This window comes from Oncorhynchus mykiss, chromosome 19, assembly GCF_057628025.1.
Source record: "Oncorhynchus mykiss isolate SJ-2025 chromosome 19, ASM5762802v1, whole genome shotgun sequence".
Classification (NCBI taxonomy): domain Eukaryota; kingdom Metazoa; phylum Chordata; class Actinopteri; order Salmoniformes; family Salmonidae; genus Oncorhynchus; species Oncorhynchus mykiss.
This window is the reverse complement of record NC_143040.1, coordinates 55760063-55779426: the sequence shown is the minus strand read 5'-3', so window position 1 is coordinate 55779426 and position 19364 is coordinate 55760063. Positions and strand designations below refer to the sequence as shown.

At 42.7% G+C, this 19364-nt stretch overlaps 2 protein-coding genes across 8 annotated transcripts; both read left to right on the top strand.

Moving 5' to 3' along the window:
• The first annotated feature begins 230 nt into the window (after positions 1–230).
• LOC110498016 (L-threonine 3-dehydrogenase, mitochondrial) lies at positions 231–5146 on the top strand. 2 transcript variants are annotated; one of them, XM_021574549.3, is made up of 9 exons: positions 231–543; positions 807–1014; positions 1771–1813; positions 1999–2069; positions 2470–2619; positions 2720–2892; positions 3219–3309; positions 3408–3677; positions 3967–5146. In XM_021574549.3, the coding sequence occupies exons 2-9, from the start codon at positions 822–824 to the stop codon at positions 4110–4112; spliced, it is 1137 nt and encodes a 378-aa protein (XP_021430224.2). In that variant the 5' UTR covers positions 231–543; positions 807–821; the 3' UTR covers positions 4113–5146. The 2 variants fall into 2 exon arrangements, with proteins under 2 accessions (XP_021430224.2, XP_090067538.1); XM_090211412.1 differs by lacking the exon at positions 231–543 and having other exon boundaries at positions 573–1014.
• A 682-nt stretch (positions 5147–5828) lies between these two features.
• LOC110498014 (uncharacterized) lies at positions 5829–19144 on the top strand. Of its 6 annotated transcripts, none has more exons than XM_090211407.1 (17): positions 6041–6163; positions 7161–7250; positions 7406–7528; positions 7797–7916; positions 9543–9713; positions 10028–10110; positions 10220–10459; positions 10579–10884; positions 11016–11260; positions 11827–11907; positions 12015–12083; positions 12251–12392; positions 12497–12577; positions 12708–13196; positions 13314–13506; positions 13756–13941; positions 18226–19144. In XM_090211407.1, exons 5-17 carry the CDS (start codon positions 9558–9560, stop codon positions 18334–18336), a joined length of 2382 nt encoding a protein of 793 aa, XP_090067533.1. In that variant the 5' UTR covers positions 6041–6163; positions 7161–7250; positions 7406–7528; positions 7797–7916; positions 9543–9557; the 3' UTR covers positions 18337–19144. The 6 variants fall into 6 exon arrangements, with proteins under 6 accessions (XP_021430221.3, XP_021430220.3, XP_090067534.1 ...); XM_090211409.1 differs by having other exon boundaries at positions 6046–6163; positions 18233–19144; XM_021574546.3 differs by lacking the exon at positions 7797–7916 and having other exon boundaries at positions 5829–6163; positions 18233–19144.
• The last annotated feature ends 220 nt before the right edge of the window (positions 19145–19364 follow it).

The following is a 19364-nucleotide window of genomic DNA, read 5'->3' as shown; positions in this document are numbered from 1 at the left end:
TGCTTTTAAATGTAGCCTACCCCCTCCCCCCCCCCCCCTCCCCATTGCCTGCTAGTAGCATTATGGGTTTTGTCAGTTTTTTTTAAATCCCCTCTCTGACTCTGACGTAAGCCTCTACACTGCAGCCCTGTTCAACATTACAACAATACAAATCCCCTGTGAGCAGGTAGTCAGCATGTTTGCCCACTTGTTGGCCCTATAGCGTAGCAGGCTGGATATTGTAGTAATTTACAATTGAGTCGTGACCTCTCGCGTTCTTACATCATAACGAGGAAAACCACGTATCCCAGCATGACTTTCTTCAGCCATTTAGTTACCCAATGGATGCTCGGTGCGCTTATTCAGTGACCAATCGGGGGGTAGCCTAATCTTTTAATTCTAAGAGTTAAATACCACGAAAAACGTTTTATCAGCGCAATTTACATCAATTAGTTTATTAGCCTAGTGTGGGAAGCGCTTGTGCGATCTGTAAAGCTTCATTTTGGTCAACAAGTGGTTGGCACGATCAACAGAGACAGATTCCAGGTTTTTGTCAGCACACAGGTAAAATGTTTTCTATTAATTCTTCTGATACATAACGCGTGGTGTTCCAGTCAATACGAACACTAGAAAGTTTATGTTTTAAATGAAACAACAATGTTACATAACTAACTTATTGGCCTAAACCTAACATGGTAAATTTACATAAATCCGTAGAATTAATAGTGTCTATAACCTACGTTGTGTAATTTCCTACTGAGAAAGATTGATTTGACGGATGAAACTGATAACATAGCCTCTTGTCTTTGATCGAACTTTTTCCTCAGGGGCAGCAGCTCGACATGCTATCGGGTATGCGGGTCTGTGTGCCCTCCGCTGCAGCTCTATTCGGCTCGTTGTGCCATGGCTGTCGCAGCTGGGCACGTAGTTTGTCATTCCGGGGTTTTAGTTGGTCGCCCCGAAAGATCAGCCGGTGGAACAGTCAAGATTCCATTGACCTACCTCCTGCGGAGAACCCACGAATTCTCATCACAGGTTAAACCATTTTTTAAATTGTATTTAAAAAAAATCTCAAATAGCAAATAACACTTTATGGACTATAGGCTATATATGCTTTATACGTGTTTATAATCTCCAACCGACACAACCAGAAGATGACTGGCCACCCCTCAGATCCTGGTTCCTCTCTAGGTTTCTTCCTAGGTTCCTGCTTTTCTATGGAGTTTTTCCTATCCACCGTGCTTCTATATCTGCATAGCTTGCTGTTTGGGGTTTTAGCCTGGGTTTCTGTTTAAGCACTTTGTGACATCTGCTTATGTAAAAATGGCTTTATAAATACATTTGATTTGTTTATGAAAATATAACCATTTGTTGAAATGTTTTAAGTAATGGTAATGGCATGTTGTCAATCTCGTTTTTGTCATTTAGATTTGTGTTCACTGTTTAGTAAGTGGCAATCCTATTTTCCCTCACTACAATAGGCTGTGAGCAGACTGTGCTAGGGACAAAAAGGCCCCAGCGAGTGACCACTGGCAGAATAATAGCTTGAGGACAGTTTTTGTCTGTAGGCTACATAAAGCTTTGGTGAAAACAAAAAAAGGTCACAGCCTGGTTGGAGCAGAATATGAAAAAAACATCCAGACCAATTTTTTTCTGATATTGTATACAAGAAACACATTTTCACCCATATATTCTCAATTTTGAGACCTTTTGAGCAAATACAAATTAACAATTGAGATGGTGTGTTTTATTAATTCTGCATTGTATTATTTATTTTATCTTCATGGAAAGGTGGCCTTGGACAGTTAGGTGTGGGGCTTGCAGAAATCCTGAGGTGAGAAAAAACTAAAGAGCAATCTTTTCGTCAAAGGGTAAGAGATGTTGATAGCCTGAATCTTCCCCAGATTGTAGAATTCTCATTTAACATCTACAAATAGATCGTTTGGATTCTGGGGTTCACTCCAGTTAAATTCAGGAATGAACTGAAATTGCAGAAATTAATTGAATATCAATGTGTAGGAAACAGTACGGAACAGAAAACGTTATCCTATCGGATATCAAGAAGCCTCCACCAGAAGTGTGCAGAAGTGGTACGTATTTCTTTGTTGGACTGATCAACAATTCTCTCTTAATCTCTATACCATGCACATCTCCATACTGTGCTTATCAAATCCTCTTATTTTCTGCATAAAAGAACATGTCTCCTACCTTAGGTTTCCTAAGCATTTCAGCTCAAAATGCGGAGAATAAACTGTATTAAAAATAAAGTTGTACACTCTGTATACAGTATATATATATATCCAACAATGGGTAAACCTGAAATGTTGGTTTGGTTTACCCATTACAATTTTGGGAAAAAATATAGCGTACAACTTTCTTTATTTTTATACAGTTTGTTCTCCGTTAGTGAGCACCTTTACAAAATAACTAATCCTATTTTAAGTCTCAAAGTCTTATCAAACTCTTTGTCTCTCTTCTCCTCTCCCTCAGGCCCGTTTGTGTATGCTGACGTGTTGGACTTTAAGAACCTCAGAGAGTTGGTGGTGAATAACCGCATCACCTGGCTGGTGCATTACAGCGCTCTACTCAGTGTTGTGGGAGAGGCAAATGTGGCCCTGGCACGCAAGATCAATATCACAGGTCAGCTTTAGGATCACACACACACGCTACCACAGTATCCAGGGCACCACCCTTTCTGGATGTTTTTGTCTAAAGATTCTCTCTTTGCTGTGCTTTCTAGGGCTTCATAATGTGCTGGACCTGGCTCTGGAGAGCTGTTTACGTCTCTTTGTCCCCAGCACCATCGGAGCCTTTGGCCCTTCTTCTCCCCGTGACCCTGCACCTGACCTGTGTGTCCAGAGGCCTCGCACCATTTATGGGGTGTCCAAAGTGCATGGCGAACTGATGGGGGAGGTGCGACCTGTTATGTTCACACATACAAACATACATACTGTACATGCCCACACAAACAGTCGTAGATGCAGTCATAATGCAACGACATCGCTGTCTAATGCACACTCCTGCACGCATGCACACACACACACACAACCTGCTGGTCCTCTCTTATAGACAGAGAAATCTAGAAAGAAAAGCGAGATCGTTTGCCATTTATCTTTTTCAGAGAGAGTAAGTAAATTCATTAACACAGCAGATAGGGCAGATTAAGAGAAGTATGCTGCAGAAATATGCATTTGCTGGTTATTTGCTGTACCTTCGATTGTGTTAAATCTCTCTATTAGTATCTTCATCACAAGTATGGACTGGACTTCCGCTGCCTACGCTATCCTGGCGTCATCTCAGCTAACACACAGCCTGGGGGAGGAACAACAGGTAACCCATATTTATCATTTAATCATTTATTAAAGTATTAATGTTACCATTATAGGGACATATTCCAATACATTGTGTACATTTTTGCCCTCCCATAGACTATGCTGTCCAGATTTTTCACGATGCCCTCAGCACGGGTCACCACGAGTGCTATTTACGCGCTGACACGCGTCTGCCAATGATGCATGTTGGTGACTGCCACCGTGCGACTGTGGAGTTCATGCAGGCCCCAGAATGCCAGCTGTCGCTGCGCACATACAACATCGATGCCATGAGCTTCACCCCTGAGGAAGTGGCCACGGAAATCCGCAAGCACCTGCCCCACCTCAAGGTCACCTATAACCCTGACTCTGTCCGCCAGACAATTGGTATGTTCATTGTTCAGCCTAGTGGTGTGTCTGACGTTCTGTGTAGTGTTATTGAACTTCAAGATGTATCATTTGAAATAAGCCATAGCAGAAGTATATGGAAAGTTTTCTCCTTCATAGTGTATAGAGTAGATATAAATAAATAAATTGTATTTTTCTAGTATTATTAAATATTGAAAGCCTTGCATGTTCATTTTTCACACGGTCACCAGTCATGAATGATGTCATCATACAGTCTTAAGTTGTGATATGTAAAAACTCTTGACCTTGATTGTCCCCTGATGTGCAGCGGACAGCTGGCCGGTGAGGTTTGATGACTCCAACGCACGGAGAGATTGGGGCTGGAAGTCGACATATGGGCTTGAGGAGCTCGTCTCAGACATGCTGAGCTCCATCCGTGACAAGAGGACCAACGCCGGACTGCCAGTCAGCTAGCAGGTCCCGCCCACAGAGAGTGACTTACCAATCACTATTCCCTTAAGTCCGCTTCAGCCTGGGTCTGCCTATCACAACAGACCCTCTTTCCTTAGCATCATCTCCAAACCAGGACTCTTCTGTAGATCAGGATAATATTACACCAATAAACCAGGGACTATTTTCAAACCTGTCATCTTCAGCCAGAACCACTCAACTTTCCACAACAGTGGACATTGACACCACAGATACACACACACACACACACACACACACACACACACCGAACCCTCTCATAATAGCAGGTTTACTCTTTTCAGGGAACCATACTGTCAACCATTCTCTTATGTTGTGACTGTCTTCCGTTTCTGTTTTAAATGTGATAGAGAATTTTAATATCATAGCAGGTTTAACATAGGCCTTACACGTCTGGGGGAAATAGGCTTCAGGCAAATTATTTTACATATAGTTAGTCATAACCCTACCTTCAGTTTCCAGTATCTCAAGGGGTTTCATTTACATTTTACATTTACAGTACGTCATTTAGCAGACAGTCTTATCCAGAGCGATTTACAGTTAGTGCATTCATCTTAACATAGCTAGGGGAGACAACCACATATCACAGTCATAGTAAGTACATTTTTCCTTAATAAAGAAGTTATCAGCAAAGTTAGTGCTAATAGGAAATGTTCCTCCTTGCCTGCTGTATTAGGGTAGTATAGAGGGCACAGTGATTTCCTTCCTGGCCTGTTGCGTTAGGGTAATATAGAGGGAACAGTGAAATGACACAGGAGCAGTGAGAGATATAGGGACAACTATCAGAAGAAATATAAAATCCACAATGTTTACAAAAGGCCTGCCTTTACAACACAACTTCAGTACATTTTCAAACATCTCCACATTTCTTTACAGTCAGTGTGATTTTGGGTACCAAATAAATTCAGAATTGAAGCCTTATTTTTAATTGACAACTAATTAGAAATATATTTGTGAGTAATGAACAAAATTGCAGTGTACTTTTGATCATAAATTGAATAAATCTCTTAATTTGCTCATTCTGTTGTTTTGTTATTTGCTTTCAGGTTATTTATTATGGTAGTAGGCTAACTGGTGAACCTACTGTGTGTTACTGAACAGATCTAGTCCTATATCATTCTGAAATACATATTAGGGTTTCATAAATCTAGCAATAAGTTGGACTGAAATTCAAATAAATCATTTGTGCAAAAGATACATAGGCCTACAGTTGATTGAGAGCGAATGTTGCCTACAGTATCAGCAAATATTTGTATTACTAACTCAAGATAGACCAGAGCCTTTCGTTTTCAATGGGAGCAAGTGAATCACAGTGGGAAGAACAAGGAAGGGGTGGGCATAGCCAAGCACGAGCTACTGAGATCACATTGGCGCGTTTTAGCATATTTTAGCATATTTCCGTTGGGGAACGCCTACTCTGCGAAGTGCGCGTGTGCAATAACTCCATTCGCCCTTGCGCTCCTTCTAAACAACGCCATTTTTTTTACAACTTTGGCAAAGGTGAATTTTACAAAACGCATTCCACTCAGTTTGTTACAGATTTTAGTTTTGGAAACAAAACTGTATGGAGATCAAATGTTTAATCGATGAGAAAATTTGCAGAATGTCGGCCAACATTCATCTCGCTCCACGTTATTCCACTACCGGGCTTCCTCTCAAACTCATATTTGGTAGTGAGCGGTAACTCTAACCGGATGCCTCACATTTATACATCCGGTGAAAGATATGGTTCATTGTTCATTCATCTGTGGTATCAGGCTGCAACATATACATACTATTCACGACAAAATGTATGATATTTAAATTATAGGTCGATGTAAGTTGGCAACAGTAACTAAAAAAAGATAAGTAAAACTCTTGACAGCAAAAAAAAAAAAACGATTTCGTCATCGTCCATTCACTTCTTCCGTTCTGCTGTAAAGGAGGAGTTCTGTCGCGTGTTGTATGCTGGGGTTTGGTAGTACGTATTTCGCCAGACTCCGCTATCAACTTTTACATCTTTCTCGGCTAATAACATGGACGCGGGATTCTTCCGCGTAAGATATTTACAATGTTACTATTAATTGTTGAATGGTGTTACAAATGTATAGCACATTCCTTTGGGTTTGTAAATATGTGCCATTATAGACAGACGAGCTCGTGCGCCATTCCGCTGCAATGGGAAGCTAATGTAAAGATGGCGGCTGCATTAAACTAGCCTAACTAGATATATTTATATTATGCGTAGGTTGTGTTTTTCCATTTCAAACTATGTTCATTACTGATGTACAGTAACTATAGGTCATAACTAGCTACATGTGTTACCTAGTGTTAGACTTGTTGGTTGAAAAATTGGTTTGGCTTATTCTAACCAGACAAGAGGCGGGGCATGTCTATTCGAGCCTCAGCTCACATCGAGATTAGCACAACTATACTGAACAAAAATATAAACGCAACATGTAACAATTTCAAAGATTTTACTGAGTTACAGTTCCTATAAGGAAATCAGTCAATTTAAATAAAATAAACCGTTTCACATGACTGGGCAGGGGTGCAGCTATGGTTGGGCCTTGGGGGTGCATAGGCCCAGCCAATCAGAATTAGTTTTCCCCCCACAAAATGGCTTCATTACAGACAGAAATACTCGTCAGCATGTAATGATCATGCTGTTTTATCATCTTGATATGCCACACCTGTCAGGTGGTGTGTATGGACCATTTCTGGGATTTTTTTATTATTTCAGCTCATGAAACATGGGATCTATATTTTTGTTCAGTGTAGTTGGCAGGCTAGCAACATAAACCCACATGTATATCTCCATAACAAGGGTTTTGATTACCTAGGTACTTATTTTCCACTTTGTTTGACACCTATTCAATTAAGTCTTGTTTCAAAAGTTGCAGCTAGCTTACATTATGTTTCACCATGTTGTGACATAGGTAACTAGTTTCTGCTAAAGGGACAAGTACAAATAATAAAGAACCAATGTTTTATAACTGAAATAGTTAATATAGCTAGTAGTTATGTAAACTGTTTATTACTTGTCTCATACAGGGCACAAGTGCAGAACAGGACAATCGCTTCAGCAACAAGCAGAAGAAACTTCTAAAACAACTGAAATTTGCAGAATGTCTGGAAAAGAAGGTATGATAAACAACACTGCTTTTAGCACATCTTCTAATTGAATGCTCAGTGTTCCCACAACGAATTATATGGTATTGGCAGTAGCTTCTCTATAGCCAGATTTTTGTTTAAGTGTGGAATGGGTTTAAGTTAGTAATTCATTCTTCCTTCCCTAGGTGGATATGACCAAGGTGAACCTGGAAGTCATCAAACCTTGGATCACTCAGCGAGTGACGGAGATCCTGGGGTTCGAGGATGATGTCGTCATAGAATTCATATTTAACCAGCTAGAAGAAAAGGTAATACTATTGACTCAAATTCCTTCCCTTTCTTGTACATACATCAGATGTTGGTTATATGAACTTAATGAGGAAAAGATAGATTGATGTAACAAAGTGTATTGCTTAGAAAAAACGCAATATAAATGCAGATGGGGAAAGAGCTACCACCGGTGTCCAGTGTAAAGGAAAAATACATAATTTGAATGACACAGTTGTTGCTGTGATATGTGACAAAGTGCCTTTGTGCCACAGTTTTCTAATGATGATGTGATTTATGATTCAAAAGGCCTGAACCAATATGGATGTTATACCTTGCATCAGAAGTATAGCACCAACACCTTATTAGCTCTCTGCTGAGCCCAAAGTGTCACTGAGCCCAACTCCCTGATGCAGTGTGTGGTTTGAGGTGAGTTTTGGTCAGGGATCAACATGCTAGTGATAGAAACAATTGGACAATGCCATGCCATTTTCTCCATATACCTTTGAATTGCGCCCCTAGTTTGTCTTTTATATCTCCTCTGTATCCTATCTTTGGAGTGTGTTAAAGTTGAGAGGATACAGTGAAATTGTTAGGCCATTGATCCCTATTTTATTTGTGTAGAGTATAATGACATCTGTAGTATCTTCTGTCTGGGCTGTCGGAAAAACGGTGCTTTTAAAATTATCCATTGCAATTCACATGGACCCTATTCTGCATAAATTATAAGTTGCATCAGTGCACTAGTTGTTCAAGTTTTCCCTACAGTTTGTTACATTTCATTGCCCCTCAATTTAGGAAGTCCAATTGCATGGTTCAAATTATACTTGTGTATTATAATTGCCTTCATTCTTCCCCCACTTAAGTAGCATTTGGCCTATAAAACATGACTTCAAGGGGAAATTTGATATAATACACTGGATGAAACATTGGATGTAGAAAAAGGAAATGTTTAACTCTACTGATAGCCTAATAATTAATCAACAACTTATTTTTATGAATGGTGCATGACTCACAGCAATCCTCGGATGATTTTTATTCATTCTCATATGTTGCTGGAATCTCGTAAAGGTACTGTCTGTTTTAGTGAACTTAGCCTAATACTGGGAGGGAAAATACATTCAATTATGCCTTACCAATTTTTGTTTCTGTGCAATTTGTTTTTTTTTAAAGAGAAATGAAGCTAAATGCTATAACATCACAGTAATGATAAAAGGCCTTATTAGTCATTATTATTTAGATAAAAGGGTATCCAACTTTCATTCTTGACTTAGATGTTGAAATAAAACCCCTTTTTAAATGTCTTGTGCACTCATTATTGCTTGTTCGTCTCTTGCAATTTAGATAAATGATATAACAATAAACTGAAGGTGGTTGAGTCTCAAGCAGTAGGGAGGCGGAAGCAAGCCAAGGGAGCGTCTCTTTCTGCAGGAGACACGGGCGCTCCATACCCACTGATCCCGCGGGACACACTGAAGACACCGGGACTGTACATGCAGTTTTGGGTTTTGATGCACTCTGTTTTGTGGATATCTGTTCATCTCTCAAAGAATAGACTGTGGGGAGGCTGAGAACAACAGGACAGGAATGCTAGTTATTTATGATCAAGATTATTGACAGTAATGGTGATGGGTGGGATAGTTAAATATTTATTAGATTATATTCTATGAAGGTTAAGTCAGCCTTGATGCATGCAGTGGGTGTCCTTTACATGGATGATGTAGCACTTATGTCTCCCCTCAGCTATTCTCAGTTTTGGGTTTCAATTACCGAACTAATGGGGTGGAGATAAGGAATCACAGCCTCAAGTCAACAAAAGTTTGTTAGGTTGCAATGACTGTCTGCTTTGGGGCCCAGGGGTCATATACTGTAGCTATTGTCTTTTGTTTTGAAGATGGCTGCCATTATTTAGCAGGCAGGTGTAGCTTAGTGAGGAAACAAAGGGGAAGGCAGTTGTCTGAGTGAGACCCCCCCCCCCCCTTCTCGCTCTCGCGAGTTCTCCCTCCATGTTAAATTGGTGTGTTGTTTTTCTCTCCCCCTTGGTGTGTGTTGCAGCACCCGGACAGTAAGATGATGCAGATCAACCTGACGGGATTCCTGAATGGGAAGAATGCCAGAGAGTTTATGAGGGACCTGTGGCCTCTGCTGCTCAGTGCCCAGGACAACATTGCCGGTATCCCCTCTGCCTTCCTGGAGCAGAAGAAAGAGGAGATCAAACAGAGACAGGTAAGCAACTAGACACAATCTCACAATTACCTCATTGGTGTCACGTATGTGTTTTATGGCTTTGGCCTAGCATGTTGTCTGTGGAACACTAGTCATGTTAATAATATTTTACTAATTTCTTGTTTTACTAATTTTATGTGTATATACTGTATTTTACTCGATGCCACTCCAACATCGCTCCATTATTTTACTTTTAGATTATAGAGTTTTAGGTACTATTGCACTGTTGGAGCTAGGAACACAAGCGTTTCGCTTCACCCGCAATATCATCTGCTAAATATGTGTATGTGACCAATAAGATTTATTTGTTGCAGATTGAGCAGGAGAAGCTTGCCTCTCTGAAGAAGATTGATGAGAAGGAAAACAAAGATAACAGAGAAAGGGAGAGCCCCAGAAGGTGGGAGAAAATCACATTAAGTAAAATCCCTTGAAGTCAATGTCCATCAAAATATTTAAAGATGGTTCATGTAGCATTTGTTCTTATCACATTTGTTGTTGTCGTACAGGAGGAAGTCAAGGTCACAGTCTCCACGGCGACGGTCTCCAGTGAAGAGAGAGAGAAAGCGGAGTCACTCCCGCTCCCCGAGGCGTAAGCCCAGTCCCAGCAGCTCCCCTCCACCAACAGCCCCAGCTGTCACCCTGGTCAGTGTTACATTGCCCCAGAGCACTGAGGAGCCCCAGCCAGAGCCAGACACCTCTGAGAGCGCCGTACCCGAGCCAGTCATTCAGGAGGCCTCTTCCACCAGGTAAGATGCTGGTTTGGGCATATCTGGCAATATTCAGGGATGTGATTTTTCCTGATTTGGTAGTTCTAGATTAAAAAAAATATTTTAATCTAATTTGTGGTATGTTTTTAATTTTCAAGTGATTTGGTGAAGCCGCACACTGTGGTTGTGGTACCTGACTCTGTGATGAAGGTCAAAGAACCCTCCCCAGGTAAGGCTTCTAAAAAGGAGGAGAGGCCCAAGCCCAGGGAGAAGGACGGCAGGAGGGACAGGCCCCGCCACCGCTCTCGCTCCCATTCCCGCAGACGACCTAAATCGCGGTCCAGATCTTACTCCCCACGCCGGAGGCCGAGCCCCAGGAGACGGATGTCCCCTCGTCGAAGGAGCCCCCCCAGACGTGGCCCCCCAGGCCCCAGACACAGGCGCAGTCGCTCCCCTGTCCGCAGGTGAGTGGAGGGCCATGCAAGTGTAGCAGAGTGCAGAAATGTCCATTACTGAAGCTGTCATTAACTAGCCAACTTACCAAACAGCATGTAAACCTGCATTGTGGCTGATTTGTGCTTTGTTTGTCCAATAGGCGGCGCTCTCGCTCCCCATCATCCTCTGGGAGCAACTCCTCCGTGCCTCGCTCACCTCAGAAGGCCATGAAGAGAACGTCAACCACACCTCCTAGGAAACAGCCCCGCGGCCACGCAGCTGATCCCTCCCTCAGCCCCTCCAGGAGAAGAGCCCCCAATGGTAGCCCCCCTGGGAAGGCCCGACGCTCTGCCTCCCCTCGGGCTAGAAAGGGCCGGTCCTCAGCCTCCCCGTCCAGATCAGCTGGTATGTTGGTTTTTCTTACTTCTCTCCATTCTAAATATAGCTACATGCCACCTTCTCATCTCTGCTCTAATGTACATTAAGTACTATCGGAGTTTACAAAGGGCTGTAATGAACTTGGCCCATCATCCCTATCGAACTCCATCACCATCTCAGATGTGGGACTCCCTCACCTTGCCAGTGACATCATGTTACATGATCAGTCTCTGAGTGTGATACACATATACCGTTCGTCTAAAAAAAAAAATCAACCAGGGGTGGCTATGTCTATACAGCCAGAAGATGCCTGTTGAACTCAGTGACCTGGAAACACATTTTTCATTATCTCAAATCCCTGGATTACTTGATTCCTAGGCAGGCCTGGTTACAGAAGTATGACACTTGAAGTCCTTGGCGGGGGCTTAATGGCAGGCCGTGACTAATGGAAACTACTGAATCATAAACCTCCTTTCGGGCTGCTGAAACCAGAATGTATCAGTCCTACCACTGGTGTTATACAAGCAAGTGCATTTGTGAATGAATCTTTCTGGAAAGACTTTGTGCCCTTTAAACGTCTTATTGATTTTTAGGTTCAAAGAAGAAACCAGGATCAAGGAATGATTCACTGTCTCCTGTTCCAAAACCCAGGCATTCTGAGGCATCGGAATCAGGTGAGTCTGCCTTTTAGCGTTTGTCTGTGTGGTGTGATGCACAATGGGTGTGGGTGGGTCTGTGTTTTCTCAAGCAGTGAATGGAGTCTCACTGCTTTGCTTTTCAGAGGGGGCTACTGCAGATCCTGTGCAGCAGCGACGTCAGTATCGCAGGCAGAATCGGGAGACGTCTTCAGGTTATAATTGTTTTTATTTGTCCCTCACCCCATCTTTTTGCTAGCCATTTCGTCTTGCACCCTCATCTCGTGGGTCTTGAAGTTGTGCCCAAATCCCCATCTGGGTGTTTTTCCTTTTGTTGCTACAGGGAAATGACGTGTGCTGTCTACTTTTGGATTGGTTACAGATACTGGATCATCCTCCTCATCAGAGGACGAGGGGTCCAAGAGGCCGGGCGGAGGGCCAGCGGCGAGGAACGGGAATGTCAGGAGGAGGCGCAGTCGCTCCCCCTCCTCCCCCAGGAGACGACACAGGGACGGCTCCCCCAGGTCAGCTATAGACGGTTTCTCCTATCCCTCTCAATGTCATGGTTAAAGTTGAGGTTTTGCCCACATCATGCGTTCCTCATTTAAATGTTTGCTTTCCTGTACAGAAAAAGACGCTCTCTCTCTCCTGGAGGACGCCGATCTCCCCCACGCCGTCGCAGATCTCCCTCTCCTCCTCCGAGACGCAGGTAAAAAAAACTTTTGCTACTCTTCTTTTTTTCCTCGGATTCCCTCAGTACTGAGCATTGTCCAGAATTGTGTACCACACCTGAGATTCAAATAATAACTTGGCTCGTATGTCCTCCTCTGTTCCCCCAGGTCTCCCTCTCCACCTCCTCGCAGACGCTCCCCCTCCCCCAGGCGTTACTCTCCCCCCATCCAGCGGCGCTACAGCCCTACTCCCCTGGGCCCACAGAAGAGAAGGCTATCGCGGTCTCCCCCTCCCAAATGCCTTTCCCCGATGCCCAAGCGCCATCCCTCCAGGTCCCCGAAGCGCCGGAGTCCCCCTCCCCAAAAGAGACGCACACCTCCCCTCCCCACCTCTCCCCCCCGACACAGGAGGAGCCCCATGCTCCCATCCAACCGGCCAGGCCGGGGAACGCGCTCCCCCCCTGCTGTTCACAGTAACCGCCTCTCCCCCTCCCCTGCCAACCGTGGTCGGGCCATGCGTGGGTCTGCTAGTCCTCAGGGGCGCTTTGACTCCTCGGGCGCCTCTCCACCTGGCCAGAGGCGCCAGGTGTCCCCCTCACACAGCAACAGGGCAATCCGCAGGGTGTCCCGGACACCAGAGCCCCGCAAGAACCAGAGGTAAGCAGCTTCTAATTGGTCTTATTGATGCCAAAGCAGGTGCTGCACAGCAACAACTCATACCACTATTTTTAAATGTATTTTCCAGTTATCACATTTTTTTTCTGTCCCTATCAGAGCCTCTCAGAGCCCCCAGCCTATGAGGAGAGCGTCATCAAGGTCACCGTCTGGTTCTCCTAAACCAGGAGCCTTGAAGCGGCCGGCCCCAGCCTCAGGCTTCCCCTCATCGGGCTGCTCGGCCAGTGGCTCGCCATCAGCCCCTCTGGCCAAGAAGGCCAGCAGCGGCTCTGGCAGCCCTTCTCCAAACAAGGTGAGTTTAAAGCTGCTGTCTGTTAATAGTACAACGTGAGATTTAAAAATGTTTGACTCAACTAAGTGGCTAGTTGGGGAAGCGTTCTCATGTGAGTAATAGCTGGTGTGTGTTTTTGTGTACTAATACTATGATGACTTGACGTGGTGGTCGACGGTAAAATAGTAATGACGTGCGTCATCACACCCTCTTCTTGGCCCAACTGCCAATTAAATACTTAGTCACTCTGCTTTGTCCTCTCCATCTCAGAATTCAGACACTGAGGCTGGAGGAAAGAAGAACAAAAAACATAAGAAGGAGAAGAAACACAAGAAGGACAAGAAGCACAAGAAACACAAGAAACACAAGAAGGAGAAGAGTGGAGTGCTGGTTGCTGCTGGGGATGGCCAGGAGAACCTGGGGATGGAAGAGGATGTAGACTCCGACCTTAAAAAGGTGAAGTCTACTCTTCTGATTTACTGAGGGGGTTTAGCCAGCTTCACACATCAGCTCCACTGTTTCTAAGTAGGAGTGAGCAATGAGGATGTTTTATTTTTTCAAATTTGACAGTATTTAGTTTTTCATATAATAATGACACTAGAGCGGCAACAAATAAGTTGTAAGTGGTTTTAATGTCTGTCTCCATTCTGATTGTTTGATGTTCAATCAAACTTGAATTAGGGCGGGGCAGTAAGACCTAAAAATAAAATCTACATTTTTTTTCCCTAACAATTTACATCTAGATGTTTTCTCAATTACCTTTGTTGTACAATTAAAGGTCAATACGCTGTATTTCAAGCAGTCAGCCTTCCACAACTATAGGACCAAAATAGTTTAACCTGCCATTTTGCAGTAGTCACTGATCTGGCTTTTAAGTCTTTCTATGAAAATGCCCCTTTTGTTACTTATTTAACCAGAACAATTCACAGCCACTAATAATGACCAAGCTCTTGTAGCAGGCGAATGCATTATAGAAAATTAACACAGGTCTCATAAACAATCTGCCAAGCACAGGCCCATGTGCTGATGAGTAGTCAGCTAATGTTTATATTTCAATTCTAGCCAACTTGGATCTATTACCTAGCTATCAAGGTAGAACAGTTGAACTGCTAATCACTTTCCTGTCTATCTCCACCTGTTTGAACAGCATGCTAACCTGCTCACTTTGTTTTAATGTTGAAATCAAGTAAGATGCTTATTTCACAGAAGGAAAATTCCTTATATAATTGCTTTTATGCTCATTTCAAATTTACTAAACAGCTACCACATAACACTGTGGCTAAAATGCTGCTAGCGGTACCTTCATGCCGCGCGCTGACAAACGTTGCAATCTTCCAGGATCAATGTTCATTGATATTCCTGTTTTCAGTAGTCTTCTCTGTGCACAATTTGGGGAGTTGAGACATAAACATGGTATCGTTATAATGGTTGTTATTTTCTTACAGTAATACAATATCTAAGTTTTTTTATATCCATATAACCGATTCTGTTGGAGCAAACCAAAATATTGATTTGGAACTGCTTGTCAGAAGAGGGCTCTGTTGTGGGTGGCATGGGCTTGGTTTATGAGTAGGTGGGAATGTGCACATACAGAGGAGCGAGAGAGACTAGACTAAAAAGACGGAACGAGCATTCATAGAAAAGTCTGACTGCATTTAAAGCTCTTGCTAGCAAGTTGGCTGTTCTCAGCTGTTAAACTTACTGCCGGTAATAATTGCCATAACTTTCATATTTTCACCAGTTTCATCTGTGGTTATTACATTTAATACACCATACATTAATATACCATTTGTAGAAAGGTAAAGTAAAAATACAAACTGGTCCGTCCATCAGTACTGGTGTGTGTATACAGTACCAGTCAAAAGTTTGGACACCTATTAATTTAAGGGTTTGCTTTATTTTTACTACTTTCTACATATTAGATTAATAGTGAAGACATCCAAACTATGAAATAACACATGTAATCATGTAGTAACCAAAAGTTACTACAAATCAAAAAGCAATTTGACCACAAAGGCCAGATTTTCCCGAAGTCTCTAAACAGTTGATGTCTGTTACTTGAACTCTTTGAAGCATTTATTTGGGCTGTGTTAGGTTCTTATTTTTCAGAGTAAATAACCCACGGACACTAGAGAAGCTTTAACCAAGTTGATTCTTCCCAAGGGTTCTGTACAGCTGAAATCAGACAGCAAAACATTTCAGACATCACAGTTTATATACATCCTACTTAAACTGTAAGGGGGAGGAGTGTCTTATGGCTCCACAGGAAAGGTAACCAGATACCAACCCTGATTACTCCCTTAAGGAGAACTGACCTCACCCCTCACCTCCTAATCCACAGATATCCATCTGTCTTCCCTATATCAACACATTGCTCTCCTCTCCTCCATCAAACACATTCCAAAGCCTTCGGGCCTTTTACAAACTTTCTTTTCAAGGCTTTGTCTTTATCATGTATTTAATATCTCAATGTTTAGCCAATTCCAACAGCTGAAATTTCTGAGGCTGGTAACTCTAATGAACTAATGTGCTGCAGGGAACTCTGGGTCTTCCTTTCCTGTGGCGGTCCTCGTCAGCCAGTTTCATCATAACGCTTGATAGTTTTTACGACTACACTTGAAGAAACTTTCAAAGTACTGGGAATATTCCGTGTTGACTGACCTTCATGTCTTAAAGTAATGGACTGTTTCTCTTTGTTTATTTGAGCTGTTCTTGACATGGACTTGGTATTTTACCAAATAGTGCTTTCTTCTTTATACCACCCCTACCTTGTCACAACACAACTGATTGGCTCAAACGCATTAAGAAGGAAATTCCACAAATGAACTCTTTAACAAGGCACACCTGTTAATTGAAATTTATTCCAGGTGACTACCTCATGGAGCTGGTTGAGAAAATGCCAAGAGTGTGCAAAGCTGTAGTCAAGGCGATGGGTCCCTGCTTTGAAGAATCTCGTATCAAATATATTTTGATTTGTGGAACACTTTTTGGTTACTAAACTGAGCAAAAAAAGATGTCTCACTAGCAACTGTGTTTTATTTTCAGCAAACTTAACATGTGGAAATATTTGTATCAACATAAGATTCAACAACTGAGACAATAACTGAACAAGTTCCACAGACTTGTGACTAACAGAAATGGAATATGTCCCTGAACAAAGGGGAGTCAAAATCAAAAGTAAGTCAGTATCTGGTGTTACCACCAGCTGCATTAAGTACTGCAGTGCATCTCCTCCTCATGGAGTGCATCAGATTTGCCAGTTCTTGCTGTGAGATATTACCCCACTCTTCCACCAAGGCACCTGCAAGTTTCTGGGGGGGAATGGCCCTAGCCCTCACCCTCTGATCCAACAAGTCCCAGATGTGCTCAATGGGATTGAGATCTGGGCTCTTCACTGACCATGGCAGAACAGACATTCCTGTCTTGCACAGAGCGAGCAGTATGGCTGGTGGCATTGTCACGCTGGAGGGTCCTGTCAGGATGGGCCTGCAGGCAGGGTGCCACATGAGGGAGGAGGATGTCTTCCCTGTAACGCCCTGCGTTGAGATTGCTTGCAATGACAACGAGCTCAGTCCGATGATGCTGTGACACACCGCCCCAGACCATGACGGACCCTCCAAATCGATCCCACTCCAGAGTACAGTCCTCTGTGTAACGCTCATTCCTTTGGCGATAAATGTGAATCCGACCATCACCCCTGGTGAGACAAAACCGTAACTCCTCAGTGAAGAGTACTTTTTGCCAGTCCTGTCTGTTCCAGCGACGGTGGGTTTGTGCCCATAGGTGATGGTGATGTCTGGTGAGGACCTGCCTTACAACAAGCCTATAAGCCCACAGTCCAGCCTCTCTCAGCCTATTGCGGACAGTCTGAGCACTGATGGAGGGATTGTGTGTTCCTGGTGTAACTTGGGCAGTTGTTGTTGCCATCTTGTACCTGTCCAGCAGGTGTGATGTACCGATCCTGTGCCGCCGTTACACGATCAGCTGTCCGTCCTTTCTCCCTGTAGCGCTGTCTTAGGCGTCTCTCAGTACGGACATTGCAATTTATTGCCCTGGCCACATCTGCAGTCCTCGTGCCTCTTTGCAGCATGCCAAAGGCACATTCACGCGGATGAGCAGGGACCCTGGGCATCTTTCTTTTGGTGTTTTTCAGAGTCAGTAGAAAGGCCTCTTTAGTGTCCTAGGTTTTCATAACTGTGACCTTAATTGATTACCATCTGTAAGCTGGTAGTGTCTTAACGACCATTCCACAGGTGCATGTTCATTAAGCATGGGAAACTGTGTTTAAACCCTTTACAATGAAGATCTGTGAAGTTATTTTGATCTTTACAAATTATCTTTGAAAGACAGGGTCTTGAAAAACGGATGTTTCATTTTTTGCTGAGTTTACATGATTCCATGTGTTATTTTATAGTTGTGATGTCTTCACTATTTTTCTACAGTGGAAAATAGTACAAAATAAAGAACCCTTGAATGAGGTGTTCTAAAACTTTTGACTAGTACTGTAGTAAATAAGGTTTACCGCCCAGCCCTGCATCTAAGCATCACATTTATTTCAATCAAAATGAACAAATTAGACATGGTTGTAGAAGTTGAATGGTGCACCGCTATCATTTATTGCATGTCATCAGCTAATGTTTTTCTTTATTCTATTACTTTGATGACGCATCCTGCTGCATGACCACACCTACCTTGCAACGTAACCGAAATATGATATAATTAATGCTACCTTTCTTTAAGGAATCAGACAGTGAAGTAGAAGAGCGTCTGGACGACCTGGAGAAGCACCTGCGAGAGAAGGCACTGCGTTCCATGAGGAAAGCTGGAAAGCTGTCCCCGCCACTGTCTTGAAGCCCGGCCACACCCCTCCCTCAATCTTCCATACACTTTATTTTATTTGTCTTTAACCTGATTCAGCTTTAGAATGTACAAATTGTTTATTCTTTAGTTTTGTTTTTACAGTTTTGCTCATCTATTGATGGATGTTTTTTATCAAGCGCTTGAATTGTCACACGCGATCTTCCAATTAATTTAATTTTTTTCCCATATCTTTGACCCAAAATGTGTTATTGCTTATATCCAAACTGTAGAAGTATCTTTGTTTTGATCCCTCAATTTTCAAGATAGGATCATAGAGGGGAATTCTTTAATTATGAAGCTTGCATTGTGCAAGCTTCTACGTCTCTCGTTCTACAACATATTCAACTGTGGTAATTTAGGATTGCATGTGCAGCCAGCGAGTCTCTCCTCTGATGTGCATGAAATGGACTGTAAACTAAAGCAAATGCACAGATTAAATCTGTCCCTTTTGTCAGCAGGCATTGTATGGTGCGGGAATGCTGTTTGCTCTCTAAAATGGATAACAGTCAGATTTTCCCTTTTTTATGTAATAGAGGTGTTTGACATTGCTGTAAATTCTGGCTTGGAAAAAGTCACGTTTAATAAGAACTAGACCCTTTTTTTTCTTCTCTGACCTCACCAGAGAGCAGGGGTTTGATTTCCCACATGGGTTGATATGCAGTCATACTTTGAGTTCACGCTGGTCCACTCTTTTGCATTAAGCCGTTCATTGCTGTGGAAGTGCTATTTGACTTGTATTTAAAAACTCCTGCATTTGTCATCCTTTCAAAATTAAAATATGTTTTATATAAAAACTGAATTTTGTAAACATGGAAGTTAATTGTGCAGCATGAAACTTGTAAAAGGGGCACTGTACCATAGTGATGTCCATTGCAAATAGTCCTGCACCACACTATGTACAGTGCCTTCGGAAAGTATTCAGACCCCATGACTTTTTCCACATTTTGTTACAGCACAGCCTTATTCTGAAATGGATAAAAATATTTTAATTTCTTGTCAATCTACAGTTGAAGTCGGAA